This window comes from Semicossyphus pulcher, unplaced genomic scaffold, assembly GCF_022749685.1.
Source record: "Semicossyphus pulcher isolate SPU_LCO1_2020_fin unplaced genomic scaffold, fSemPul1.0.p SCAF_10, whole genome shotgun sequence".
Classification (NCBI taxonomy): Eukaryota; Metazoa; Chordata; class Actinopteri; order Labriformes; family Labridae; genus Semicossyphus; species Semicossyphus pulcher.
Genome location: NW_027211604.1, coordinates 6,296,501 through 6,320,813, shown reverse-complemented (window position 1 = coordinate 6,320,813; position 24,313 = coordinate 6,296,501). Strand labels below are relative to the sequence as shown.

At 41.3% G+C, this 24,313-nt stretch overlaps 2 protein-coding genes across 2 annotated transcripts; both read right to left on the bottom strand.

The window, feature by feature from the left end:
* On the bottom strand, nucleotides 1–10,937 carry vps51 (VPS51 subunit of GARP complex). The gene is made up of 12 exons (XM_069669790.1): nucleotides 10,850–10,937; nucleotides 7,365–7,566; nucleotides 6,974–7,103; nucleotides 6,719–6,865; nucleotides 6,408–6,627; nucleotides 3,945–4,860; nucleotides 3,588–3,803; nucleotides 3,397–3,480; nucleotides 3,178–3,312; nucleotides 2,958–3,079; nucleotides 1,131–1,218; nucleotides 1–1,051 (listed from the first exon to the last, which is right to left on the bottom strand). The coding sequence occupies exons 1-12, from the start codon at nucleotides 10,882–10,884 to the stop codon at nucleotides 791–793; spliced, it is 2,556 nt and encodes an 851-aa protein (XP_069525891.1). The 5' UTR covers nucleotides 10,885–10,937; the 3' UTR covers nucleotides 1–790.
* On the bottom strand, nucleotides 8,683–22,665 carry frmd8 (FERM domain containing 8). The gene is made up of 11 exons (XM_069669804.1): nucleotides 22,517–22,665; nucleotides 20,918–21,015; nucleotides 20,609–20,776; nucleotides 20,108–20,209; nucleotides 17,743–17,801; nucleotides 17,458–17,624; nucleotides 14,541–14,756; nucleotides 14,317–14,440; nucleotides 14,062–14,211; nucleotides 13,180–13,408; nucleotides 8,683–11,688 (listed from the first exon to the last, which is right to left on the bottom strand). The coding sequence occupies exons 2-11, from the start codon at nucleotides 21,006–21,008 to the stop codon at nucleotides 11,576–11,578; spliced, it is 1,419 nt and encodes a 472-aa protein (XP_069525905.1). The 5' UTR covers nucleotides 21,009–21,015; nucleotides 22,517–22,665; the 3' UTR covers nucleotides 8,683–11,575.
* Between the last annotated feature and the right edge of the window lie 1,648 nt (nucleotides 22,666–24,313).

Sequence of the window (24,313 nt, the reverse complement as noted above, 5' to 3'; positions counted from 1 at the left end):
ACATGTTTATTGTGGACAAACACTTCATAAGCACTCCTAAAACAAACTGTTAACATACTGAAAACAGAGACTCAACTAACCTGAAGGCAAAGGACACAATTAATCAGCTGTATTTATTTTAGTGTTACACGTGGATTACATAATCAGATAAAGGCCACTAAAAGCATTTATAATAAATACATGAGATTTCCACAAGACACAACTTCTCTCTTTACTCATTCAGACTCTGTATTCACATTAAACCCTCCTTCAAGGGATAAGAGCTTCAAAAAGTTGAGCTCTTATCATGGATAATTTATTCTTACTATCTGTGCAGATAAAGGTGATGACAGAGATCCACTTGTCATATTTTATAGTTTATAAATGACTATTGTAATATTTATCCCAAGTACTAGAGGCTGCACTTTGTAAGGCAAGTTGCCTGGAGTGTAATGCAGATGTGACCCAAATTCACTGACAGTTAAGGATAGAGCTTCTTGACAACATAGCAGCAAAGTGTTGTTTAGTTTTTCTGCGAGTTGATTTATTCATCTTTTCATTGTAGTAAAAGATTCTCAAATAAAGGAGGAGTTGGTTCAGAGAGTTTCTTCATTTTCTCAGGCGACAGTCAGGCATTTGTGCACAACAGCATTTTCATGTTATATTTTGAATCTGCATCAAGTAGTTTAACACTTAAAATTAATCTTGAAACAAAGACGGTGTTAGATTTTCGGATTCAGGGTTCAGGCGTACATTGTTATCCTGTCTGTGTTTGTGTAACAGTGTTGGTGGCTGTGCTGCACTTTGAGCTTTAACCTCGTTCACAGATGACCTCGATCACACTCTGCTCCATAGGGGCAGGATCCAGACAGCGGTGGGCGGAGCTTCCCACTATCTCATCCAGCAGGAAGTGAACAAGGTTCTCGTCTGAGACGAACCTCCACAGGTACATCTGCAGGTAGTGGCAGTCGACCTGGATCTGCTGCAGCCCGTAGCGGCCAAACGTGCGCAGGCGCACGCACTCCAGGAATGTCTTTAAACTGATTTTTATGATTCCCGTCATCACAGAGACCTGTGACGATCAAGAGAAATGTGTGAGGGATGTTTGTCACTGAAAACTACACTGCGACAGAACACAGATCTGCACTCACCTTGTTGAACTCCACAGAGCTGAAGATGTCGATCCTCTCAGAGAACAGCTTGTGTATGTTGCTCAGTAGATTAGTATCCATGGGAGCGCTGCAGGCAGACACAAGACAATTAAAATTAAACAACAATTAAAACAATGACCTTGTTCTTTTGATCAACGACAACTTAGTGACATGGCCCACACGCAGTGACAGTGAGGGAGGTAATACAGATGAGCTGCTTGTGTCTGTTTGCATGCCTGTCACACATCTCACCATGCCACCCATGGACTGAAAATATGTCAGTTTACTCGGGAATTTTCAAAATGACGAGGGGAAAAAGGAGACCGTACACCCGACACTACACGAGCACCGCACTGGTGTTTCTGACCATTTCAGTGACTCCATGATATGACATTCACGCCCACGCTGGGCTGTGACTGGTCAGCTGTGCGGAGGTGAAAAAGAAGCAGGATTTGAACTTCTCTCTCAGCGCTCTTAGATTTTTTTGTTGACACAGCTATTTCTGTCACATGTGAACAGCTGAGTGCAACACGATGAATGCCTTCCAGGAGAGCCTGCCTGAAAACGTGCACTGATATCCCATATTTAAATGATACTGTGTGATACATGTTTCAGCCGCTCAAGACATTCAAACGTTGAAAAGTTGGGTCGGTAAAAACAAATGTTTAATTTCTACATTTCAGTCCGACCAAGCTACAATATAGTAATATCCAAGCAGGAACCTGCAGACCTTTAACGTGTCGATTTTCCACAGATAAGACTCTGCAAAGGTACTCAGAACCCTTCTTTCTTATACTAATAACTTAAAGTATATGTAAGAGGTAATGTATAGTGAGCAGGTTGTTATCAGGGAATAGAGCCCCGACAGCGTGAGCAGGACCCTGACCTTGATTGTGAAGTACGACAAGTTGAACTGGACCGCAGGAATCAGCGCAGCACCTGATTGAGGTTTTCTGTCTCGTCACTGTCAGAGTCTGTTAATATTTTCTTTTCCATTCACCGCTTTTAAACACTACCGTACCCCGTACTGTGTTCTGTTTAAAGTTTACTTCATGTGCCATCTTCAGTTTTGTAGATCTCTCTGTCGTAGCCTTCAATTTTCACATTTATTCCTTTCTCTCCGCTGTTTTACCTCTTTTCTTTTTTCCTTTTGAAAACAGACCAACGTCAAATTTACCGGACTTCTTTCGGATGATTGATACGATTACAGTTAGTCCTCCAGGTTGTGTGATTAGAGCCCCATCCCTAGCAACGGTCTGTTCTTCATAGCAACGGTCTGTTATCGAGAAATAGCCGACTACGTATCAAGTGTCAGAATCAAGTGTTTAACACAGCTGTGTAATAATTAAAATTTTCACCCCGAGCGATGTTTTCTGCATTATATATTCAGAAAGAAAGTTTTATTATAGATACATCAGCATACATAAAGAATAGCCAAGATAACATCTGCCTACAGATATACTGTATGTGTCAAGCTTTACTTAGAATGTGGCTGTTAAGAGTAAACTTTCAAATACAAACATTAAATCACTCTAAATTCTTCATGAGCAGAAACATTTATGGCAGACGTGTAACTGGTCCCTGGTGTGAAGTAATGGACCTTGGTTTTAGAAAAGTCAAGAATATGACATGAGCTGGATTCACAAATATCCATCCTAAATTATGGACGTTAAACATCAGAGAAATGACTGAAACTGAAAGTCTCACATATTTAGTCTGAGACTTAGATCTCTGACAGATAAAAAGTGCTCTTATTAAACTAAACTAAGCGTAGCCGCTTGATAACTGCACTTTCCCCCCTCATTGATGTCTTGGCAGCTGATTTACCTCGGTGTGTAGCTGGCGGCGTAGCGGGTTTGCTGCCTCGAGCTGCTGTACACGGAGAAAGTCCTTTTGCTGGAGTCACTGCTGTGTGCTTTCCTCACACCTTCTTCATACAAAAGGCCAACCTGCGGTGGAGCACAGAGGGTTCGTAAAAGAGCACACTCAAAGAGGGTGATGGAAGCATAATGAGCGGACTTAATGACGCAATTATAATCATTTAGACCTGCACATCAATGGAGGTGGTGTCCTCCACCACTCTCTTCATCACGGCACGGACGTTTCGTGGCTCGATGGTGTTCACCCAGTCTCGAGTTTCGACACTTTTTCTTAACATTTGGGAGATAATCAGGCCCTGCACCTGCAGAAACAAAGGAAAAATATTCACATTTAAGAGTTTTTTTTAAGGCACTGATGTCTCTGTTTTCCCTCAGTGAGTACCTACCTTGACATAATGGTTCAGTAGTTTCTGTGCCGCTTCCCTGGCTTCTGCACATAAACTTGTGACAGGTGTGACAGGACTGTGGTGCTGAGAGAGTATAAAACAGACTTCTTGTTAGATGGCACTGAAACATTTGAAACATTTTCACAGTGTACTGGTCTTTTATGCACGCTCCTGCTCACGAGCCGCTTCACCTGCACGAGGAACTGCTCATCCGTGAGAGTGAGTATGTAGGAGATAGTCGAGGTTTCATAGTCCAGGCAGAGGCGGCTCAGCAGCAGCAGAAGGGCCGGAGGAGTCGAGCCTCCTTTGTCTCCTGCGCTCTCGCAAAACTGTCGAGAAGACTGGCACACAAACTTGATGAAGCTCACCACCAGGCTCTCGCGCACACCCTGGCTGCAGAATTCACCCTGCGAGGAGAACATAGACAGAAATAGCAGTCATTATTAAATCAATGCGTGTGGGTTAATGAGTGCGTATGGGGTGGACAGAAAGAGATTTTTGTGGGCAAACTGAAAACATGATGGCAAAAACACATGAAAACTTTTCACCTTGAAGTACGGCTTGTTGGAGAATGTGATGTCTTTAGCTGTGAAGAGATGCACTGATGCCAGCACTGACTTAATCTGATTGAGGATGGAGGCTGACAGGGAGGAGAGCAGCTCTGGCAGGCTCGTTGGAGCATCTCTGCCGGACGCCGACCCCCCTAAAAGGCCTCCTCCTCCAGAAACTGAAGCGCCGGCCACAGAGAGCCGAGGCGTTGCCAGGGCCTGTCTCACGTCCGTCAGGCTGTCCATGTAGAAGCTCTGCAGGGCAGAGAGGTACTGCTTGACTCGCTCTGTCGCCGCCCGTATCACTATCTCAGTCCCCTGGTTTGGCACAGCAGAGCCTGGCAGCAGTTTGGCCACGGCCTGAAGTCTGCGGTGGAAGCGGTCGAGTGCTCGGACCAGGAGGGAGTTATCTGCGACGCCCTTCTCCTCCTGTATCCTCCGCTCCACCAGCGAGAAATAACGAGCAGCCAGATCATCCACAAAAGCGTGCAGCTTACCGTTCGCCATCTGAGGAATGTTTTTAGTCGCTAGCTCGCCTGTCTGAGCGTGGTTGATGAATAGTTCTTGATAGGATGTGATTACCAAACATAAGCTGCTGACAAATTCATTGCAGCCTCGGTCTATGAATTCCAGGATGTCAGTGTTTGAGGAGGGAGAAGACAGAGCGCTCGTTTTAGGGGAGTTATCAGTGGAAGATCCAGCGACTGCAGAAGATGACGACCTGCGTGCAGAAGCATCTTTCATGGATGAAACAGACGGGTACGGCCTTATCTCTGCTTCCAGACCCTGCAGGTCCGACTCCAGTCGAGAGTGTGCATGGCTCAGGAATTTATCACAGAGCTCCTCAGCTGGCTCATCCAACTGTAGCAGCAGCTCCACACACTCCGATAAATCTTTGGCGCTTGAGCCACCATCCCTGAGAAACAACACAACGGGACGAAAAATTTTATCTTACAGGGATTCAAAAAATAAGACACAAATAAAACTTATATTTTACACAGGTAAGCACATCATTCAGTCTTGACAAAACATATGCATTATGGCACGTTTTTGATGTTTTATTTGAGCAGCATGAATATCTGCAATAAACAATATTGGAAATATTCAGTACTAATTTGCTTAAATAATGGCATAAGTCTGAAACTACTAAATGAGGATCGGTCATATTTAATTTAGCATCAATTCGGCTCTGATTTTTCTCTGCTGTCCTGCAGTCTTAGTTTCAGGTAGCAAGCTGTAGAAATGTAGGTAATATTACAAATTTCACTGCTTCCTGGTTGATGAACGACTGAAAAGAAAATTGATGGTGAAAATCAGGAGGGACAGCAGGCCACATGTAAAGTTATGGCCTGATGTCGTACCATGTTTGATAACAGATTAGCTACTGTTAGACAGCAGCCAATCTCGGAGCCCGACAGCAAACATTTCAGGCATTCCGGTTTAACCAGCGTTCAGCGAAAAAGACTTCCAGCCAAGGCTTCCCATTCCGTGTGCTCCACTGTTTACAGTCCAGTTAGCAACTTGAGAAGTGACCATGTGTTCAGATCAAAAGCAAAGAGAAATTCGCCCCTCTACATATGTCAGCAAAATAAACGGCGTCATTTCTTGGATCATTAAATCCCCCGGAGCGGCGCCTGTTCATCTGTTTCTGGTGAGTCTCATTTCCACTGTCAACAGTAAGTTACAGAGAGGCTGCACTCTGGCTAACTACAGCGGTATGAACCTGAAAAAGAAACCTTTTTTCGAGTGATTTACTTTAATTAACGGGTCTTAACTTTGCCAAACTTTCAACATCATGGTGCAGATTTGTGAAAAGTAAAAATGAAGCTTTGTCAGGTTTTTCCTCAAGAGGAGAAGAAAACTTTAAAATGCTCGTTTGTTGAATGGAGGTCAGAGCGATCATTTGATGCATTCGAGGAAGTCGTGAAATCAAAGTGCTCAACGGCTTTCGTGACACCACATCAAGGAAATTTATCTCAAGTTTGATTTTTGATCTAGAACAGATTGTTAGCTGTTAGCATGCAGATGTCTGTTTAAAGAGATAAATAAGGAGCTAATCGTTGTCAGCTGATGGGAGCCGGGATCTCCACACGAACTGTTTTTCCTGCATACGCCGCAGCCTGCTGACATGTGATTGGTCAATACTACTCGGACTACATACAGAAACCAGAACACTTCCTATACTAAAATCCAGTTGCATGCCTAAATAGAGATTAGATCGCCTAAATGTATTGTTTGTTAGTGTGACAAAACACTAAAGGAAATGCATAAACACAGACTTTTAATTCATTAAACATTTTTGTTAGTGAATTATGTTATTTCAATTGTGATCTCTTTTACTGGCTCATAACATTTGGTTGAACTTGTCTATTACTTTACGCTGTAGCACTGAACAGGACTCTGCAGTGTCATGTTTCTTCACAGTGGCATCTCTAATCAGATTTAAGACTGACAGTTTCCCACCTGAACTTCTGTCGAAGCTCCTGTGCCAGCTTGTCCATGATTGCGTGACAGTCGTCCTGGATCCCCTTGAATGAGGGCAGGTGGCTGTACTGCTGCAGCACACAGCGGGCACGGCGGTGGGATCTCACCGCCTGGGCGTAGGCCTGCAGCTCCAGACACTTATTCAATCTAGCAGGCAGCTCAAACAGAAACTGCAGCTTCCTCAGCAGAGTGTGAACCCCTGAGGAAAAACATGGAAAGACAGAAACATGAAAATAACCACCATGATGCCCCCACAACTGTTTCAACAACAGGACTACGAGTTTACTCACCTGAGAGCTTTGTGATCTGTGTGTGCTGATCCTGAAGGGTACCACTGATACTCGCACTGAATTCAGTGATTGCTGCCATGTTAGCAGACAGACAATCCATTTCATCCTCCATCTTTTTGAAATCATTCTTCATCTTTCTTATGGTGTCTGTAAAGCAAATGGAAATATGGTTCAACTGTCCACACACACACTTAAACAAAACATGAGAATATTTCAACTGTATTTTAACTGTTAGTGAGTGAGGCGTCCCCGCACCTGTAGCAGATATGAACTTGTTGTAGTTCTCATACACCAGCGTCTGCATGTCGCTGTCCAAAGAGCGGATCTGTTTGACCATGCAGGTCTCCTGGTCCATCAACTCTGCTAGAGAGCACTCCCTCCTGAGCTGTGATTGGACACAAGACACACAATGTCACAATCAGGCTTTAAAACAATAAAAATTAATCACGTGACTATGTTTTTATTATGATATTCTTATCTTTTTATACATAAACACAGGACAAGTTATTAATCCTATACATTAAACAGCTGCAGTAAACACTAATATATACATGTTGACAGCAGCATTAACAGAATACATGGAGGAGCTAATTCTGTTAGTTGTATCACTGTAGAAACAGTAAACATGTCAGCAGTGGTCCCTCACCTTGTTGAGGAAATGTTCGGGGTCGAAATGCGGCCCGTTAATGTCGCAGGGATCCAGGGACTCCGGCTGCTCATCGGCCTTTCCTTCTTCATTCATCCCGTAGTACAGCTTCAACATGCCGTGCACCCTTCGCCTCCTCCCGGAGTCATCCGTTACCGGGCCGTCTACCTCGCCGTCCATAACGCTACCGAACGCCGACCAGCTGAGAAATGTACAAATTAAATGACGATAAACAAAGATGACGAGCGTCCAACCTGGCAGAAGAAAAGTGACAAACACTTACTGAAAACAATAACTTCCTACTTCACAGTGACTGGTATTATTTTAGTTTAGCTGCCTGCATAGACATCAGAAGGCTTTTAAAAATAATTGGTCAGAAAATGTCACTATTCTCATAAGACACAAGCAGTTAGCTTGAAAACGTTAATAGTTCCGGGTTTGTAGCCTATCCGATGTAACGTCGTCACGAGAGTTTTCTGATAGGAATGGGCTGACAGACCGGAAGTCCGTTACTGCGCATGTCAGGCTGGTATACAGCCTATAAAAGAACCGCAATAATGGATATATAAATGCATTTATTTTATAAATATGGATATTATATATGTTAGTAGCTTGTCAAAACTGATACTATTCAAATGAAATGTAAATATTACGTTCGTCGTTTGTTCAACAAAATTAAAATAAAGCAGATACTTGCTACATCAATAGTGACTGCATATTAGCTAAAAAACAACGTCAATACAAAAAAACATGCTGAAAACTGCTAAATTTTTTAGGTTTTGTCTTATGGTATCGACAGATTTTTGCTCTAAATGCCACAGCTAAAATTGCTGCAGGAGAATCAAGAAAATTAGATGTTAGAATTAAAGGGCAACAGGCTTTATCTTCATAGAGAAACATTTTCATTTTATTGGTCAAAGATTAGAAATCAAACAAAAGATTAGGCCTTTATATTCCATCATGGGCAATACTTTTACAGTGTAAAAATGCCCTTTGATTTGCTTGCAGTGTTATACCACTCTTATATCCCTGCACATTGTAATGTAACACTGGTTTTTCTGCACCTTGTTACATGTGCTTTACTGAAATGCAGCAGGAGGTTTAAGCATTGAGCTGTTGCTTTCTTTGCTAAAAAAGACATTGGCTAAAGGGTGATACTAAACACAGTTCAATAAATACCAACCTGTTGCCTCAGTACAATCAGACATGAGGTAACAGTCAGGCTTTGGATGGCAAAAAACACTTTTTTAAATAGATATTTCCAGAGAAACTGGCCCACTTTATAATCTGTTTATTTAAAAAAAGCATATCAGACATATTTTACTGAAGGCATCAGTGACCACTTTACTGAGAAGAAACCACAACACACTGTTCAACAGCAGCCCAATGTAGTCATCCAGAACATCAATATACGTACTCACATCAGCTAGGAGAGGTGAAATGCATTGTCTGGTTAAAATGTGGGGGAATAGCCTATATTACAAAATACATGTCATTTATTTTAAACCATAGCAATAGCACACATTTCTTGTTTCCAAGCAACAACAATATTCAGACGCCAACTCAGTACGAACAAAAAGGCACTTGATGCTCCTGCAAAGTGACTGCCCGAGAAGATAATGCTTTACATGACCTGTTTGTTCACTTCATTCTTGTGTACAAAGTATATGAAAATGTAAAAGTAAAAATATTTTCTCATAAAAGCTAACAAACAATACAAAAACATCTGCAGATGTAAAAGACTTATAAACAGTGTATTAGTATTAATAGTGCAGCATCACATCATGTGTAGTCTGTTGGAATGCCTAGTCTACAATGTGACATGCATAGTGTGAGTTAGCAACAATACAGTCGACTGCAGCAGTCAGGTTACAGACAGTAGCTAATAGATAACAATATGAAGTGTAGAAATGTAAAACATTCTGCAGTTTGCATGCTCGGGGGAATCAGGAGGAATACATGATGAAACCACATCTCAAACCAGGAAGTTCAGTGTTCAAGTGGAGGCAGTTTATAAAGATATACGCCCTCTGTCAGGGCCGTTAGTGATGTGAGCGTGTTTGCTAATTGTACAGCAAAGACAGAACCCGCCTGTATCAGCGTTAAAGTGGAGTGGCTGGACCAGTTAGGTAGCACGCTGTGTTGCAGCATGTTAGACAGGCGCGCTTTGGTGTACACACTGAGATTTCAACAGTCAGAAGTTTTTATTAAAATGATACGAGTCATCTGAGCCAGTGGAAACTGTCTATCTCAGAAAGTGTAATTTTCAGATAAAGTGAAGCATTCATTCTTTATACGTAGGTTGGGTAACACAAAACAAACACAAGATAGTGTTTCCTGTCTTGTTTTAAAATCTGTCAACCACGATTGTGTTTGCAAAAGCCTTTCACATTGCTTACACATGTTAGTTGCAGCTTGAATTAGTCACGTTTGTTAATGAGTCGGCAGGTTAACAGAAAGTTTTCTTTTATTTTAGTCAGAAGTATTACTCGTGTTAATTCCTGTGCCTGGATTTCACTGGTAGTGATGATGCATATTTGGAAGTTAAACTGTAAATATAATATGCCATATGGACAATTCATGGAGATCATTTAGTGGCAGGAATAACATTATTGTTACCTGCAGTACTGGCTTAAAGGAGCAATTTGCCCTGGAAAAAGCCACTGTTCTCTTTAATCGATAGAAGCAATAATATTTGAAATGGTACCATAGCTGTGGAGCAAGTCATACAAACAGTCTGTGGTTTCGCCCAGTCTACATTCCTACAACACCCAGCGTGCATTGCGCCCCTCCCTCTGAAAGGAACAGCCCAGCGAGAGATGCTGGAGTGAAATACTACCGTTTCGCTGCAGGCAATGGCTCAGAGCGGTACAGAATCTGAAATACGACGAGAATATACCGGTGGATCGTCTAAAAAATCTTCAGGTCTGCAGTCTACATTTCAAACCTGACGATTTTGAACGAGACATGACATCAGAGGCGGACATCCTACACTGAGGAAGTGTAGTTTAGCAAGCTCCCTGGAGGTTTTTCAGGGCCCGTTGGAGAAGTAGACATCGTCCTCCAAAAGGCACAGAGCTGAATTGCATTTTTTGTTCTATCATAATGGCATTAGCTCCACATAATAGCATGACAGGACTGAGGTTGAAAATCGGCGATCTGGCCCTTTAAGTAAATAACTTTTATTGGACTAAATTGTACTCAACTGATTGTACGTTTGGAGTGGATTTTAACTCTAATACGATTATTTTATTGGTGCAGATCACGTCATGCTACCAACTGAGGATACTTTGAATCCTCTACATCAGAAGGCTGTAAAAATATCAGGTTAATGCTCTTATTTTAGTTATATAGCCTACACTCACACCATTTCACTTTAACAAACAAAAAAGTGGGATGTAACACCTGCTTTTACTTTCTTTTATAACCAGCTTTAAATATCAGCAAACATTAGTCTTGTCAATTCTTAAAAAGCATGTACTTACAAGAAATCTCCGCAACACAGAAAGTGTGCTTCCATATGGACTCTTTCTGATCAGTAACACCAACAATTAAATGTTTCTACCAGTTCTCTTCTACATTGTCTTTACGAGAGCAAGGCACTGGCAGTCTGAGAAAGCAGAATAGTCTAACACGCCCTTAGATCATCCCCTGAAAGTGCCCGTCATGCTGACTGTAAAGAGTCTGTGGTAACTCGCTAACTGACGCTTTGACGAGGTCGTTCTGTGTCATGATAAAAGAGGATATATTGTGTTCTTGATGTTCAGCCCCAAAAAGAGGTCATGCAGTGGTTATACCCACATGAGGTATAACACAGTCTAAACACTAGCAGTAAATGCAGCTCCAGACCACTGCAGAAAGATCAGAGAGATTTCTCTAAGGCTTGTGTCAGACTCATGAAGAAGGTCCATCATATGGTGCTCACAGAAAGCTATGTGTTCTTTAAGTAAGGCCATCTAATGAATAGCTTCTTCAGTTTAACCGTGGAAGCATCGCTGTTTTCTTTTCACATTACTGTATTCTCTAAATACACACAACTTCAGAAGATAAATATTGTAACTTACACTCAGATCCCTCGCTTGGTCCTTTGCAGTTTCATATATTATCAGATAAATGTCTCAAGCTTGTATAAAGTCTTTTCTTTTCATCTCAATGTGAATTGTTCAGGTTTGGTCTTTTTCGGAGGCACATGCCAGAGCTGATCGGGGAGGTTAACCCTGCTCCAGACTCTCTGTCACCTGCACAGCGGAGTACGCCGCTGCAGACGGCTGTCGGGTGAAAAAGGAGGCGGCTCTTTTCGGCTTCAAGCGTTTGATTTCTTTTCCTGGAAGACAACAAAAGCAAATAATGACAAAATAATCAGATTAAAGTTACTACACTCATCAACACAGTAGGCCTTTACATACAGTGGTCAATGAAACTTGTCATATATCCTAACTCTTAATGAACATTTGAACATATTTTAACACATAAAATTGTATTGTACTTTACCTTTGTGTACCTAAAGCCTGAGAAATATTATAAATTATTTGTTGCAGGTGTATCCGTTTCATTTTTCCCCTCAAGTGTGCTATTTGGGTCATTTAAATAAACGCATAAATAAATGTGTTTTCTAATACTAGTACCCCCGAGTATACTCAATGTGCAATTGTAATAATCATAAAAAGCATTTTAATTACTGTGCAATCACATGTAAAGCATTCACAAAAATACAAATGCAGTAGTCGGGGTGCAAATGAGTACTCGAGTAAACGAGTACTTAATAAAAATCTAATCAATCGTTTTGTACTCAATAAGTTCCCTGTCATGTAGGGCTTTAATTGTTATCTAAAAAGCTATCATGCTTGTTGCTTTCTGTGTTTAAAAAAAAAAATCCCCATGGCAACGTTGCAAGTGATGATGTCATAGGAACCGCACGCCGACTATAGCTAAAGAATCCTGTGAAGACTGTGAAGCTGCTGGTGAAACCATGACTGGTAGCGGCAAAAAAAGCTTTGCATGGCAATATTGGGAGCTGGTGAGCTGCTTGGCCCACACGCTCCAGCTGGACATCAATGACGGTTTCAAGGCTGTCCCTGACTTAGAGCACATCGTGGGCAGCTAGTCGCCTTGTGGCACAATTTCACCACAGTGCCCTAACGATGCGGGCTCTCCTACTGAAGCAGGATCAGATGGCCCTCCCAGCCTTTTCCCAGGTTGTAAAACCCCGCGTTTATGAAATTGTTGAACAGAGGTGGGCAATCGTTGCGACCCTCTCTGACCGCTCCTTCACCAGCATAGCAACGCACGCGCACTGGAGCTCTGGGATGAAGCGATATGGAGGAAATCACCTCAGTGCTTAGGTCCCTGCAGGTGGCGACAACTGCCATTTGTGGCTGATTAAGCCACACACCCATGGAAAGGGAGACTGTCTCCTTATTGATTCCACTGCGCAACTTTTGTAGACTGAACTGCACTGGAAAATGAACAACAAAAAAAACTACAAAGCGATTACTCGAGTAATCGTTTAAGCAATGGAAAAGTAAATGGTGAAAGAAAATGTTACATTTCTGCATCCCTGTGCAGTAGTATGTCTGTGGTGTATCTAGGTATACGTAAAATAGTCCCCTTTTAGTACAGTCAAGCACATAAACACATTTAAAGTTAAGGTTTGTACTACTTCTGTACAACTACATTATACTCAGTATAAAAGTAGACACTCTTTAAGTAACCTATGGCCAGTCACTTTAGCCTGGTGTAGCATACATTTAGTATACACTGGCATATTTTTCAACATTTTACTGTAAGCACTACCTCCTGTAACCGTCGGACTCACCATTGTCCACGTAGCTGATCGTGTTGAGTGAATGGACCCGACTGCACAGAACGCTGCTCTGCCTGCGCAGCATCCCGCGCCGTCCCCCGCGTCCGTTCTTGCTGCTGCCGCCGTCCTGCCCGGCGGCCTGCTGGGAACTCACCTCGCCGTCCATTTCAGCCGCAGCTGCCCCCTCAGACGCAGACTTCAGCTCCACACAGAACTCAATGAAGCCGCTCATCAGCTCCGCCTGCTCGACGGAAAAGAAAATACTAATGATCAGGTCTGACGGTCGGAAGCATTCACATTAAAAAGCAACACTTTCCTTTTGATGGTACATTAGTGAACCACAGGCACATAAAGGTCACATTGCCAGCCTTGGATTAGAGCCTGGTGTGATTATGTGTTACTGCCTCTGCCATTATGTAACGTCTCTTCACCATCTGTTGGCTGCAACAGTCCTTTTCCACCCGACAATCATTGAGGGAGAATCGCACGTCATGAGCACAACAACATATTTCACATCTATTGGGTTTCAACTCTAATATAGATTTTAAAATCAAACTGGCCCAGCAGCTGCACCTGATCCTGAAGCCCTTAATAACACCAGGTGCTGAGGGCTCTATCCCCTCTCTCCTCGTCAGAGACATGTGAAGTGAGACACACATAAGAAGACTACATCTGTCGCTCTCTCTGGTGGAAACATACTCTTAATATTGATGTTCAAACTACAGCAGAGATGGTGGATGTGTCAACCACAACAGGTGCGACCCCAAAATAGCAACACAACACACTTCGCAGTTCTGAGGCGCAGTGTACCTGCTGGTTGATGACACTCCACATACAGATGTGAATGTATGCGTGGGTGTTTAATAGAATCATATTTACATCATGTTTTCTCACCTGTTTTGAGTAGATCTTCAGGAGCTTGTTGACAGGAGTGCCGTCTTCCTCTCCATCAAACTCCAGCCAGAGAATGTGCGAGTCCCCCTCCTCCTCGGGGTAGCTGTGGTCCCATGACAGCTCGTTGAAACGCAGGCCGAGCAGCACATGCTGCGAGAAAACAAGAACAACAAGAGAAATCAGGATCATTTCAAGTGTGCACAAAGTGAGAAGCGTGGCGTTGGGTTGTTGTTTAATAGAGCTGTCAGCGCGAACCTTCTCTTTGACATCCATCACATAAACTCCCTCCAGGCAGATTCCAACGTTGACAGCTTTACGTTTTCCCCTCTGGAGAATCCCTTGCGCTGGTTTGTCAATCTCCCCCATGAAGAAAGCGCACCTGTTAGTGTAGTGAATGTTTATTAAACCCTAATACACATGGTGTGATTTGCAGTAAAACCAACTTTTGCAACAGTATGGCTCATCACAGACATCCTTACCCATAATAAGGCAGAGTGTGACATGTGTTGAGGTACTGGTGTAGGAGCTGAGTGGGCTCAGGAGCGTTTCCTGCAGATGTGCTGATCTTTCTGTACGCCTCCAAGAGGTTCTGCTCCAGCCCCGCCTGCCGGCTCGACTTCCCTCTGAGAGTGGAGAACAAACCTCCACTACCCATGGCGACATGTGCCGGCACAAAGGAGGACAGCTTCTTCTCTCTGTGGGGAGCAGAGAAACAGGTTTGATTTAAGTACATCTAATCTGTGTACATCCCGGATCTGTTCTCCGTATGTGGATAACGAAGTCACATGAGAATGCTGACAAACTCTTTATGTGGTTCTGTGTTGTCAGAGAAACTAGTACTACATTTTACTACATAACATTACATTTATTCAACTGACGCTTTGGTCCAAAGCAGTAAGTACATTTAAAGGATGTAGGAGCAGAGTTTGGAGTGCATCCCTTTTAAACAAAAGACCAACAGCATGTTAAACGTTACACCTGTTACAGGATTTCTCAAATACCTCCCCTCATGTTGTGATATATATACGTATATAAAATCTCCCTTAATGGGGAGGCTTCTGTTCCTTAGTATTATGAAAAAGGAGTCTACTAAAGATGCTTTGAAGTTTTCGTCTGCTGAAACCTGTAACTACAATAAGAAGCACGATTCCATCGCTAGAAAACAAGATTATAAAGCTTATAGTTTCTTTTCGTCAACTGTCCAATCATGTTATATATTGAGGAGTTGATTGACTGTATTAAGGACCTGTTAAAAAGCATGTGATGTATGTGTAGGGGATAACTTAAAGAAAATGTTTATACTCTTGGGCACCTCCCACTGGTGACATTTTAAAGCACTCTTCCCAATTTAACCAGACATCTACGGTTGGCTCCCTTTGTCGCGGTTCTAACTCTTGATTTGCCCTACTTTTGTTTGTAGAATGCCTGACTTAATCTGAGCGTCCATTTTGTTTCTTTTCACTTAGTTTTGAAGTTGTATCTGTAGATCATCGATCTTTTCTTTGTTTGTTCAGCCATAGTAGATTACTGTTTACTCGCAACACTTGCAGAGAGCAGAAAAGCAGCCGCTTAGCTCCGCCTACCCTCTCTGGCAGACCAACCACTGCTGGCTGATGGAAAACTAACTGGGCGCCGCTTGTGATTTTTTCCACGACAGTCACCACAGACACCCAGGCTTTCATCAGTCGGCCATAGGCTCAATCACCATTGTGTTATCTCATTCAGCGATAGATAGTGAATTACCGGCATTTATTGAAATGAAAATCTCAGAGATTATCACTATTAAGTGTCTCTTTTATATCCTCTACATTTGGAGAAGCTTGGGACAGTTATTGACTTAAGATGTAAAAACATTTATGGGAAGTAAATACATCAGAGACAAACCACAGACACAAACAAAGACATTACTGCACACAAACATGAGACATCCTTATAAATATCTGTGTAGAAGTGTGTTACTATCATCTCTTGTGTCATTAGGACCTAAAATAAGATCAGAGATGAGACTCATATTTCAGTTCTACACGTGCAGTGTTGGAGGAGCCCTGTCAAGTACCCATTATTCTCAATCACAATCAAGCCTCGAGAGATCCACATTCCCATGATCATCCCACTCCAATCAAAAATGTCATCTCACGCATTCTTGCACTTGACATGTACAAACCAACAATCAGCTGAAACACACTGCTGTGACACAATGAGAGCTATCAACACTTTAAAAAATCAGAGCCCCATCAGCCCAAAGCACTGTTGACCTTTTTCACAATGCCTGTGGATTTTCAGCAAATTGCATCTTGTTGTCCCTGATTGTGCTGAGGCACTCGAAGCTGCTCAGTCTGCAGGCTGCCCTTTAGAGGATGTGCGCCGAGGGACTGAGTTTTGTTTTTCACATCGCCTGTTCTCTCGAGTGTGTCCTCTTACAGAAGTGGCCAAAACTTACTTCTTCATTTTCTAAAAAAGGCGAACTAAAAGCAGGTCAAATGCCAACAAAATGCAACTGTAAGCAAGTGCTGGAGCTGAAGTACAGAAGGTCAAGTAGGATCAGTCACTGCTTAAAAATATCAGGCCTGCAAAGTGATGATTATCTGAACTTTAAAGTGAGCAACGTTCGTTTCATTTTCTGGCAACATCAGTGTTTGTACACATGGTTATAACACATTCAAGTATTTCCATCAATGCTTAAAAAAAAGTTACTATTACAATAATAAGATGCAATGCAAACTTCAATCTAAAATTTACTTCAACTGTAAAATGCAGCGTATAGGACGCCCTTTTAAGACATTTTTTTCAAATGCAGAGAGAGGTACGTTATTGTGTTACGGTATTTTACTCAGATGATGGCGCTATAATCTAACTAAAGCTTCGTCACAGACATGCACAGTCATGATCGCCAGTGCAGCCGCCACCCTCACAACAATCAACGTTACCGTAGGCTGAGCTCAACTACCGCACTGGTTGCAAACTCGACATGGTGCAAACAGATGGCAGGCTGTAATATGTGCGTGTTTTGAATGTGATTCAAATAAAAATAAATTGAAATAGTGTTAAAATAACTTTTATACATGTCTTTATTAATAAATAGCTATAGAAAACCTTTGTCCCTCTGGGATAAAAAGTTAAAAGAGAAGTTTGATACCAATCAAATGTCTGTCTGCTTAATAGCAAAATACAGCCAGGAGGTGATTAGCTTAGCATAGCATAAAAATAAAAGCAGGGGCTAGTTTGGCTCTGTCCATTCATCTCACTCTTGGTGTGAAATGTTGAGAAAGCAAATACAGTAAGCATAATTCCAAAAAGGTGGAACTATTGCTTTAAGAGAAACCAAAGTGTCAACAATGAGATCATGTGAAGAATTAAACATGTAAAACCCCCGCACAGAATATGGTCTTTACTGACCTGACAGTAGTAGTAAAGTGTTGGTCGTCGAGACCCGTTCCCTCATCAAGAGCAAGAGACAAGGCACCGAGACCCGTCCAGTGCTCGGGATCACAGGGGTATCGACCTGTGAGGATGTTGCTCCTGGCCTCCTCATACAGGAGTCTCAGCACGCCCTCGTCATCTATCTGCTCAGGAGTGAGACGGTGAAAACAATTAAACAACAGTTATCAAAAAACAGCTCACAGTCGGTCTGAGGACAAAACCTTCATAGTTCACTCATAAAATAAAAGCATGTGCCAGTACCTGCAGCTCTTTAGATTTTGGATAAAACACGTTGCGGCGGAACTGGAGATATGGTTCATCTGAGGAAAAAGCAGAGGACAATGATGCATTTGGGACAGGAGACCAGTTTTATTTTTAATTGTCACTGAGTGGGATTCAGCCCAGAGCGGAGGAGTGAGAGTATAGAGAAACACTGTGGTGGAGGTGGGGGAATCTGCCAGTCAAGCCCCCTCAAACCCACTCTGCTATTATTGTATTGTCCTGTAATGCATTGTGGGCGGAAACCCTCTATTATCCACAAAAACATAACATTTAATGGATTATGCAATTCTTTCTGGTGGAATACTGGGAAGCTGTCATTTTCTATTTTTTATCGCGGTGCACTTTGCAGACTATCAGCAGTCCTCCTGAAACGACCTGCAGCATCACACACAGTGTAGTGTAGGCTGTTCATCTCTGAGTGTCAAAGTCATGACAAACAACACCACACTGAGTCAGAGTCTGACGCCTCATGTACGACTTTGTCTGTCCCCTCAAAGTTAACTTAACAGGAAGTTGTGTGCTTGACTGAGTACATCGTATATAACTTATATATATATACACTTAACAAATTGCGGCAGTCCTTACATTGTCATAAGATGCTACAGAGCAATAAACACCAAAACATCTGTCTCCTGTAAATTGCACTTGAAACTGTGTAAAGATACAATTAGAACAATTTAAAAGAGGGGTAAGATTCCTAATATGTGCACAACAAAGCTGATTCGGATCTGATCCTGCTTAGTGTTTAGTCCAAAATCTAAATAAATCCAGCTTAATTTCACATAGACAAAGAAAACCCAGCAAATATAGTTGGGCCTTTAGTTGCACATTCTTTCAATTCGTGCTTGGAAAATGACTAAAATGTAGGGATAGACCGATTATCGGCACCGATATTTGGCATTTTGACGCATATCGGCATCGGCCAATAAGAGTTCATTTCTTTGCAAATTTTATTTAACTGTGTTTTATTTACTTTATAAAACTTCAGGAAGTTATTTATTTATTTATTTAAATTTTCAGTTAACTTTATAAGAGATGCTGCTGACCCTGGGAACTCCCTGCGCTTTTTGTTTGTTTGTTTAATAAACATATGCTTAAAGGCATTTAAACAAAGTTAAGTGTTGGAGTTTGTATTATTCAAAATTTTGACGCCAATATTTTAACTTTTACTGCAAATGAATATCGGCTCCAAATATCAGTTATCGGCCTCCTTGACTACTAATAATCGGTATCAGTATCGGCCCTGAAAAAACATATCGGTCTATCTTTACTAAAATGTATTTAAAAAATAGATTAAAAATTCATTTTCTGTTGATTAAAAGCTCTCCTATAGAACTACAGTTTAGCGATACTTATAATGCTACATTGCCACCTCTGTATGATGGGCTAGTTCCTTAAAAATACACAACATAAATATTTCATGTTTTCTAAACTAAAAACAGCTACTGTAAACTCTCTCTCTCTGAGCGGCTTCTCTTCACGCCGTTTGATGTTCTGCACGATGCAGCCTTCGCTTTGCTTGTTCCGCTACAAGTGTTTGTTGCTTTACTCCTTGCTTTTCCTTTTACTTATTCCAAAGAGACCTGACAGCACTTCTACCTGTATTTACTCTGAGAAAGCTACTAAGCACCAAGTATTTATAAATAAGATACACATCCACAGGGAACAGCTGCAGAGAGAAACAGGCTGTGCTTTGTATGCAGAGGCACAGCGTGTGAAGACACCAGGGCACTGAGACTCATTGCACTCAGCAGTATTTAAGGTACTATAAAACAACATTTACAAGCTAGTAAGTAATCACATTTCCCCTCTACACACTGACATAGTTGTGAACCAAAGCTGGTGTATTTTATGTGTTTAGTGGTTCAAGTACATGATGGTGATGTATAGTGATGTATAGTGATATATATAGTGATGTAGCCTTTTTGCTGTTGGTTATCGGTTGACGTTTTTAAGAAAGGGGGCGTGTTCTGAAGAAATAAGGCCTTACTTTACTTAAATAATGTATTGTTCAGCTGTGGTAATAAACATACAGTACATAAACTTCTTCATTTCAGTCTCATTTTCAGCCTGGCTTTATGGCATATCCTTACAAGTTATGATTTTTCCTTTCATTGCTTCTGACTGCATCGCTGCCACCCTTTTCCTGTCTTTGTCGGACACAAGTGCTCTTATAACAACTCTGAGAGAAACCTGGTTAAGTGTATATAATTATAATAAATCCTGTTTGTCAACCAGAAATTTCCAATAATAACTTGTATTAAAGAAAACAGGCTCCTTATTCAGACAAGATTTGACAAAATTACAGTTTACTTTATGCCTGTAAAAACACCGACTCACACACCTTGTGAAATGTCTTCCTCTGAGGCCAGAGTGAAGCGATACAGCAAGTCCTGCCACTGCCGACACAGTTTGTATGGTTGATGCCTCGCCTTTAACTGCAAATCTGAGGAGTAAGGAGCAGGCAAAAGTAGCACAGTAAGTCAGATGTGTATATTTTCCTGCTCTTATTCTTGTTTGTTTGTTATTGTTATACTGGAGATGCTTACACCGAAGTAAAGTATCTGAAAGCCACAAAGCAAAAGCAAAGACTGTTCTACTGCAGTGGAATACATAGATATTAAACAAACTGTATTGAACCTACTTATACCAGCTTAATCCTAAAACAGCAGTACAGCACTTAATGTATTATTATTCAGGCTGATGTAAGCATCTCTCATTTCCTGTCTAGCTATCTGACAAAAATATCACATATAACTGCAACATTTTGTAGCCAGAAGAAGGAAGCATACACTTCAACATTCTAACATCATGGGAGAAAACAGTGGGAGGAAAATGTTCTTACCGAGTAGTGGAGAACAAAGCCAGAAGGCAAAAGCATCCTGTACGGACTCAGGAACATGGAGAGCCTCACGGACACTGCGGCCCAACTCCTGGACACTGACACTGCCAAGCCCTTCTACTGATAAGTGTACAGCGCTCTCACCGAACAGGTATATAAGCACATCTTGAGCTGTGTGAACACAAAGAAGCAAAATGAAAATAAGACAAACAAGACAACGATACAATTTGGAGTGTAAACTGTCTCAGTTCGCTACAGATAAATATAACACATGTTGTTCAAGAGTGAGGCATATTATTTGCGGCAGCATACCACGGGAAAGTGTTGCAGAAGAAGCAACACTTCCTCTTTGCGAGAGATCATCCGATGAATCTGGAGGAAAACTGCAGTCATCTCCTTCCATCTCTAATCTGAAACACAACTCAAAATCACTCACAGTACAGACACAGTAACACAACATGTAAACTACAACAAATACAAACCCAGCAGAACCAGCCCTACAAAGTCTGCAAGCCTGGACAGGAAAAGTAGTCAAAAATATTGAAATGCAAATCAAGTCTCATGCTTCCTATGCTGAACTACCTGATATGGTACGTTGTTTAATTTGTGATGGGAAGGTTCTCTTACAAAAATATGGTATTTCGTCAACACAGAACTTCATGATGCCAAAGTTATATATGTGACTTCACTTTACAGCAGGCTGTAAAGGTGTGTGAGTGTGTGTTGCTCACACTAATGGCATTATTGGCACGTTATCTGTATCTGCAGATTATGGCTTATCAGCAATAACATATCGGCAGATAGGTCATTTTTCTGCAGATATTTTCTGCCGATAAATCAACCCATTTTAGTTAAGTACTTTTCTTATATTGCCCAGTGAATGTGTACATTTCAAAAAGCACTGTATTATGTTACTTCTGCATCTGCCAGTGGGTCACGACAATAAGACTAGGCATGATATCTCCAGGGGAGACTTGATGTTCTCTGCCATTAGGTGGAAAAATACATGTGCCTCATATATCGCTATCGAAATCAGCAAAAAGGGTTGGAAAATAACAGCATATCGGATATCGGCAAAAAATCCAATATCCTGCATCCCTAGAAGTTATCAATGTGATGTTACAGCTGAATATTTGGAGTAGCCAGAAAAGGTGTGCAAGTTCATACTAACAATAGTCTCATACATCTTCAAATACAGTAACTGCTTCAGAGATGACTAGACAGATGTTAGCTATCTTAATGGGTGTGTATTCCTCGTGGGATATCTCATTCACTTTCATTGAATGTGGTTATGTGTGAATAAATAAGTAATCAGGCTAATATAGCCCATGCCTCACTATGCATCAGCGCCACCATGTGGTATTGTAGTGGAGAAGACCCTGTACAATCAGAACATCCCAGACGACTACTGTTGACCTCATCCTGTTGACCTAGAGTTATTATTTGACCCCAGCATGTCACTGTCCGATTCAAATTGTATTAAATATGACTTCCAACATTTATATATTAGTCTTAATACTTAAATACAGAGGCATAAAGATAATATCGCCAGGCCCATGGAAAAGGGGCAAACCAGCTAGCAAAGTTAAGCTGGATCGTCCTTTACATGCCCAACTAAACCCAAACAATGGCTGAAAGAAAGCATGAAACTATATAACGCCACTAAATTGAGTTTCTTTAGCTATAGTCGAGGGAAGGGATCAAGCTAGCTGCTGACGTATTCATGTCACTAAACGTTCTTGGCATACCTTTCAGTTTGTTCTTATAATGTCCCCGTTACTTACGCCATAGCAATTTACTTAGTTGACAACAATATTGTGACTAGTTAGCTACCTTTTGGTGTTTTGCCCAACAGTCTGACACACTGTTACTAGCAAGCAATGAAGCAAAACGTCTCTGTTGACCACCTACCTGCCACTTTTGGTAATTTTCCTCCTCTTACTGCTAAAGGTCCGGATGATATCCTGCTAACTTTGATAATAATGTAGTAAAATACATTAGCAAGTCAACAACCCGCTGTTATCGCCCTGTCTACGGTTAGCGACTTGTCTAAAACTAGCTTTCCGGGCAGCTGCAACAGTTAGAGTGTGTCACCGGAGGACGATTCGCTTTTTTTTTATGACTCTTTAATGGGTGTGACTATCACTGTGGGAGATTTGGAACACGACTTCAATCAAGGTATCAACGAATACTGTAGCCATCAAAATAGCTAAGTGCAATTACTCAAAGGGGTTTGTTGGGGTACCATTTTAAAAAGCAGTCTCTGACAGAGTTTTACACTTCGAACGCACTTAAACAGAACAGATTCAAAAAGTCTGATCTTGAGACTGAGTCCAACAATGTTTTGTGGCGCGTTGTCGCCACGTCACGTGACCTAAACGTCATTACATCTGTAACGACTGAGGCAGCAGATTAATTTTGTTTACCTACACCAGGCTGTTGTTGATAATATTTGAAAAAAACATACACAACTTTGAAGCTAAATTAATCCATGTTATAGCTACGAAAGTTAGAGTGTAAAACTGTGAATAAACAGAACACTCTCTGCCCGATTGTGGAACAAAAAGCTCCACCGTATTGCTTTAATAACACCGTCATACCGTTAATACCAGTAAGTCGTGCATAACTTTTACAGAATTTAGTGTATTTAGTGTTGTATCATTTTAACATTGTTTTGTGTTCCATATATACAGAAGTACAATAGCCTATGACTTTAAAGCAACATTTAAGGGTTGTTGGCAGTTTCACTTCTTAAAAATGACCATGAATCAGAGGTTCTAAGCACGTCTCTTGAAGGATGAGAAAATTATTTCTTATCTGCAAAGTGAATTTTCGATTTTAGTCTACTGATAACACCTCTCTATTGTGGGAGACATCCAAAGCCTACATCAGGGTTTTGATTATGGCCTTTTCAGCCTCCAAAAAGCGAAAGCAATTGGCACAACATCTAAAGCTTGAAAAAGAATTGGAGTTTAGAGACTTAGATGCTTGTTAACCCAACAAGTGAGGAGTGCAATTCTTTTTTCAAAGCAAAGTTTGTATGAATATGGAGATAAACCTAGCAAGTACTTATGTTGCCTAACTAAAGTTATGACGGACACCCAAGTGATATCTTCAATTTTAGATGTTAATGGCATCCGTCACGTTGACAATAAAAATAATGATAACACTTTTAGACACTTTTACATTCAGTTATATGAAGCAGAACAGTTACTGGGAGCCTCAGAGAAGATGGAATCTTTCTTTTACTGATGCACAAAAATGTGAATTAAATGCTCTCATCTCTGGGGAGGAGGTTCTCTTAGCACTCAAAAGCCTACAGTAAGGTAAAGCACCAGGGCCAAATGGCCTGAGAAGTGACTTTTATAAAGAGTTTCATGGCTTATTTCTAGACCCTTTTCTTAAGATGCTGGAACACTCCTTCATATCTGGTAGCCTTCCCTGATATTACCTTAATCCTTAAAAAAGGCAAATGACCGAAGGACTGTTCGGGGTGTAGGCCTATTGCTGTTTTTAACAAAGATATTAAACTATTATGTAAGATATTGGCGCTACATTTGGAGAAAGTTTTACCTTGTATCATAACCAGACAGGCTTTATCAAAGGCAGTAATTCTAGTCACAATGTCAAAAGGCTCTTGAATATTCTTCATCTCTGCCAAACAAAAGAAATTGATAGTAGGGTCATCTCATTGGATGCAGAGAAGGC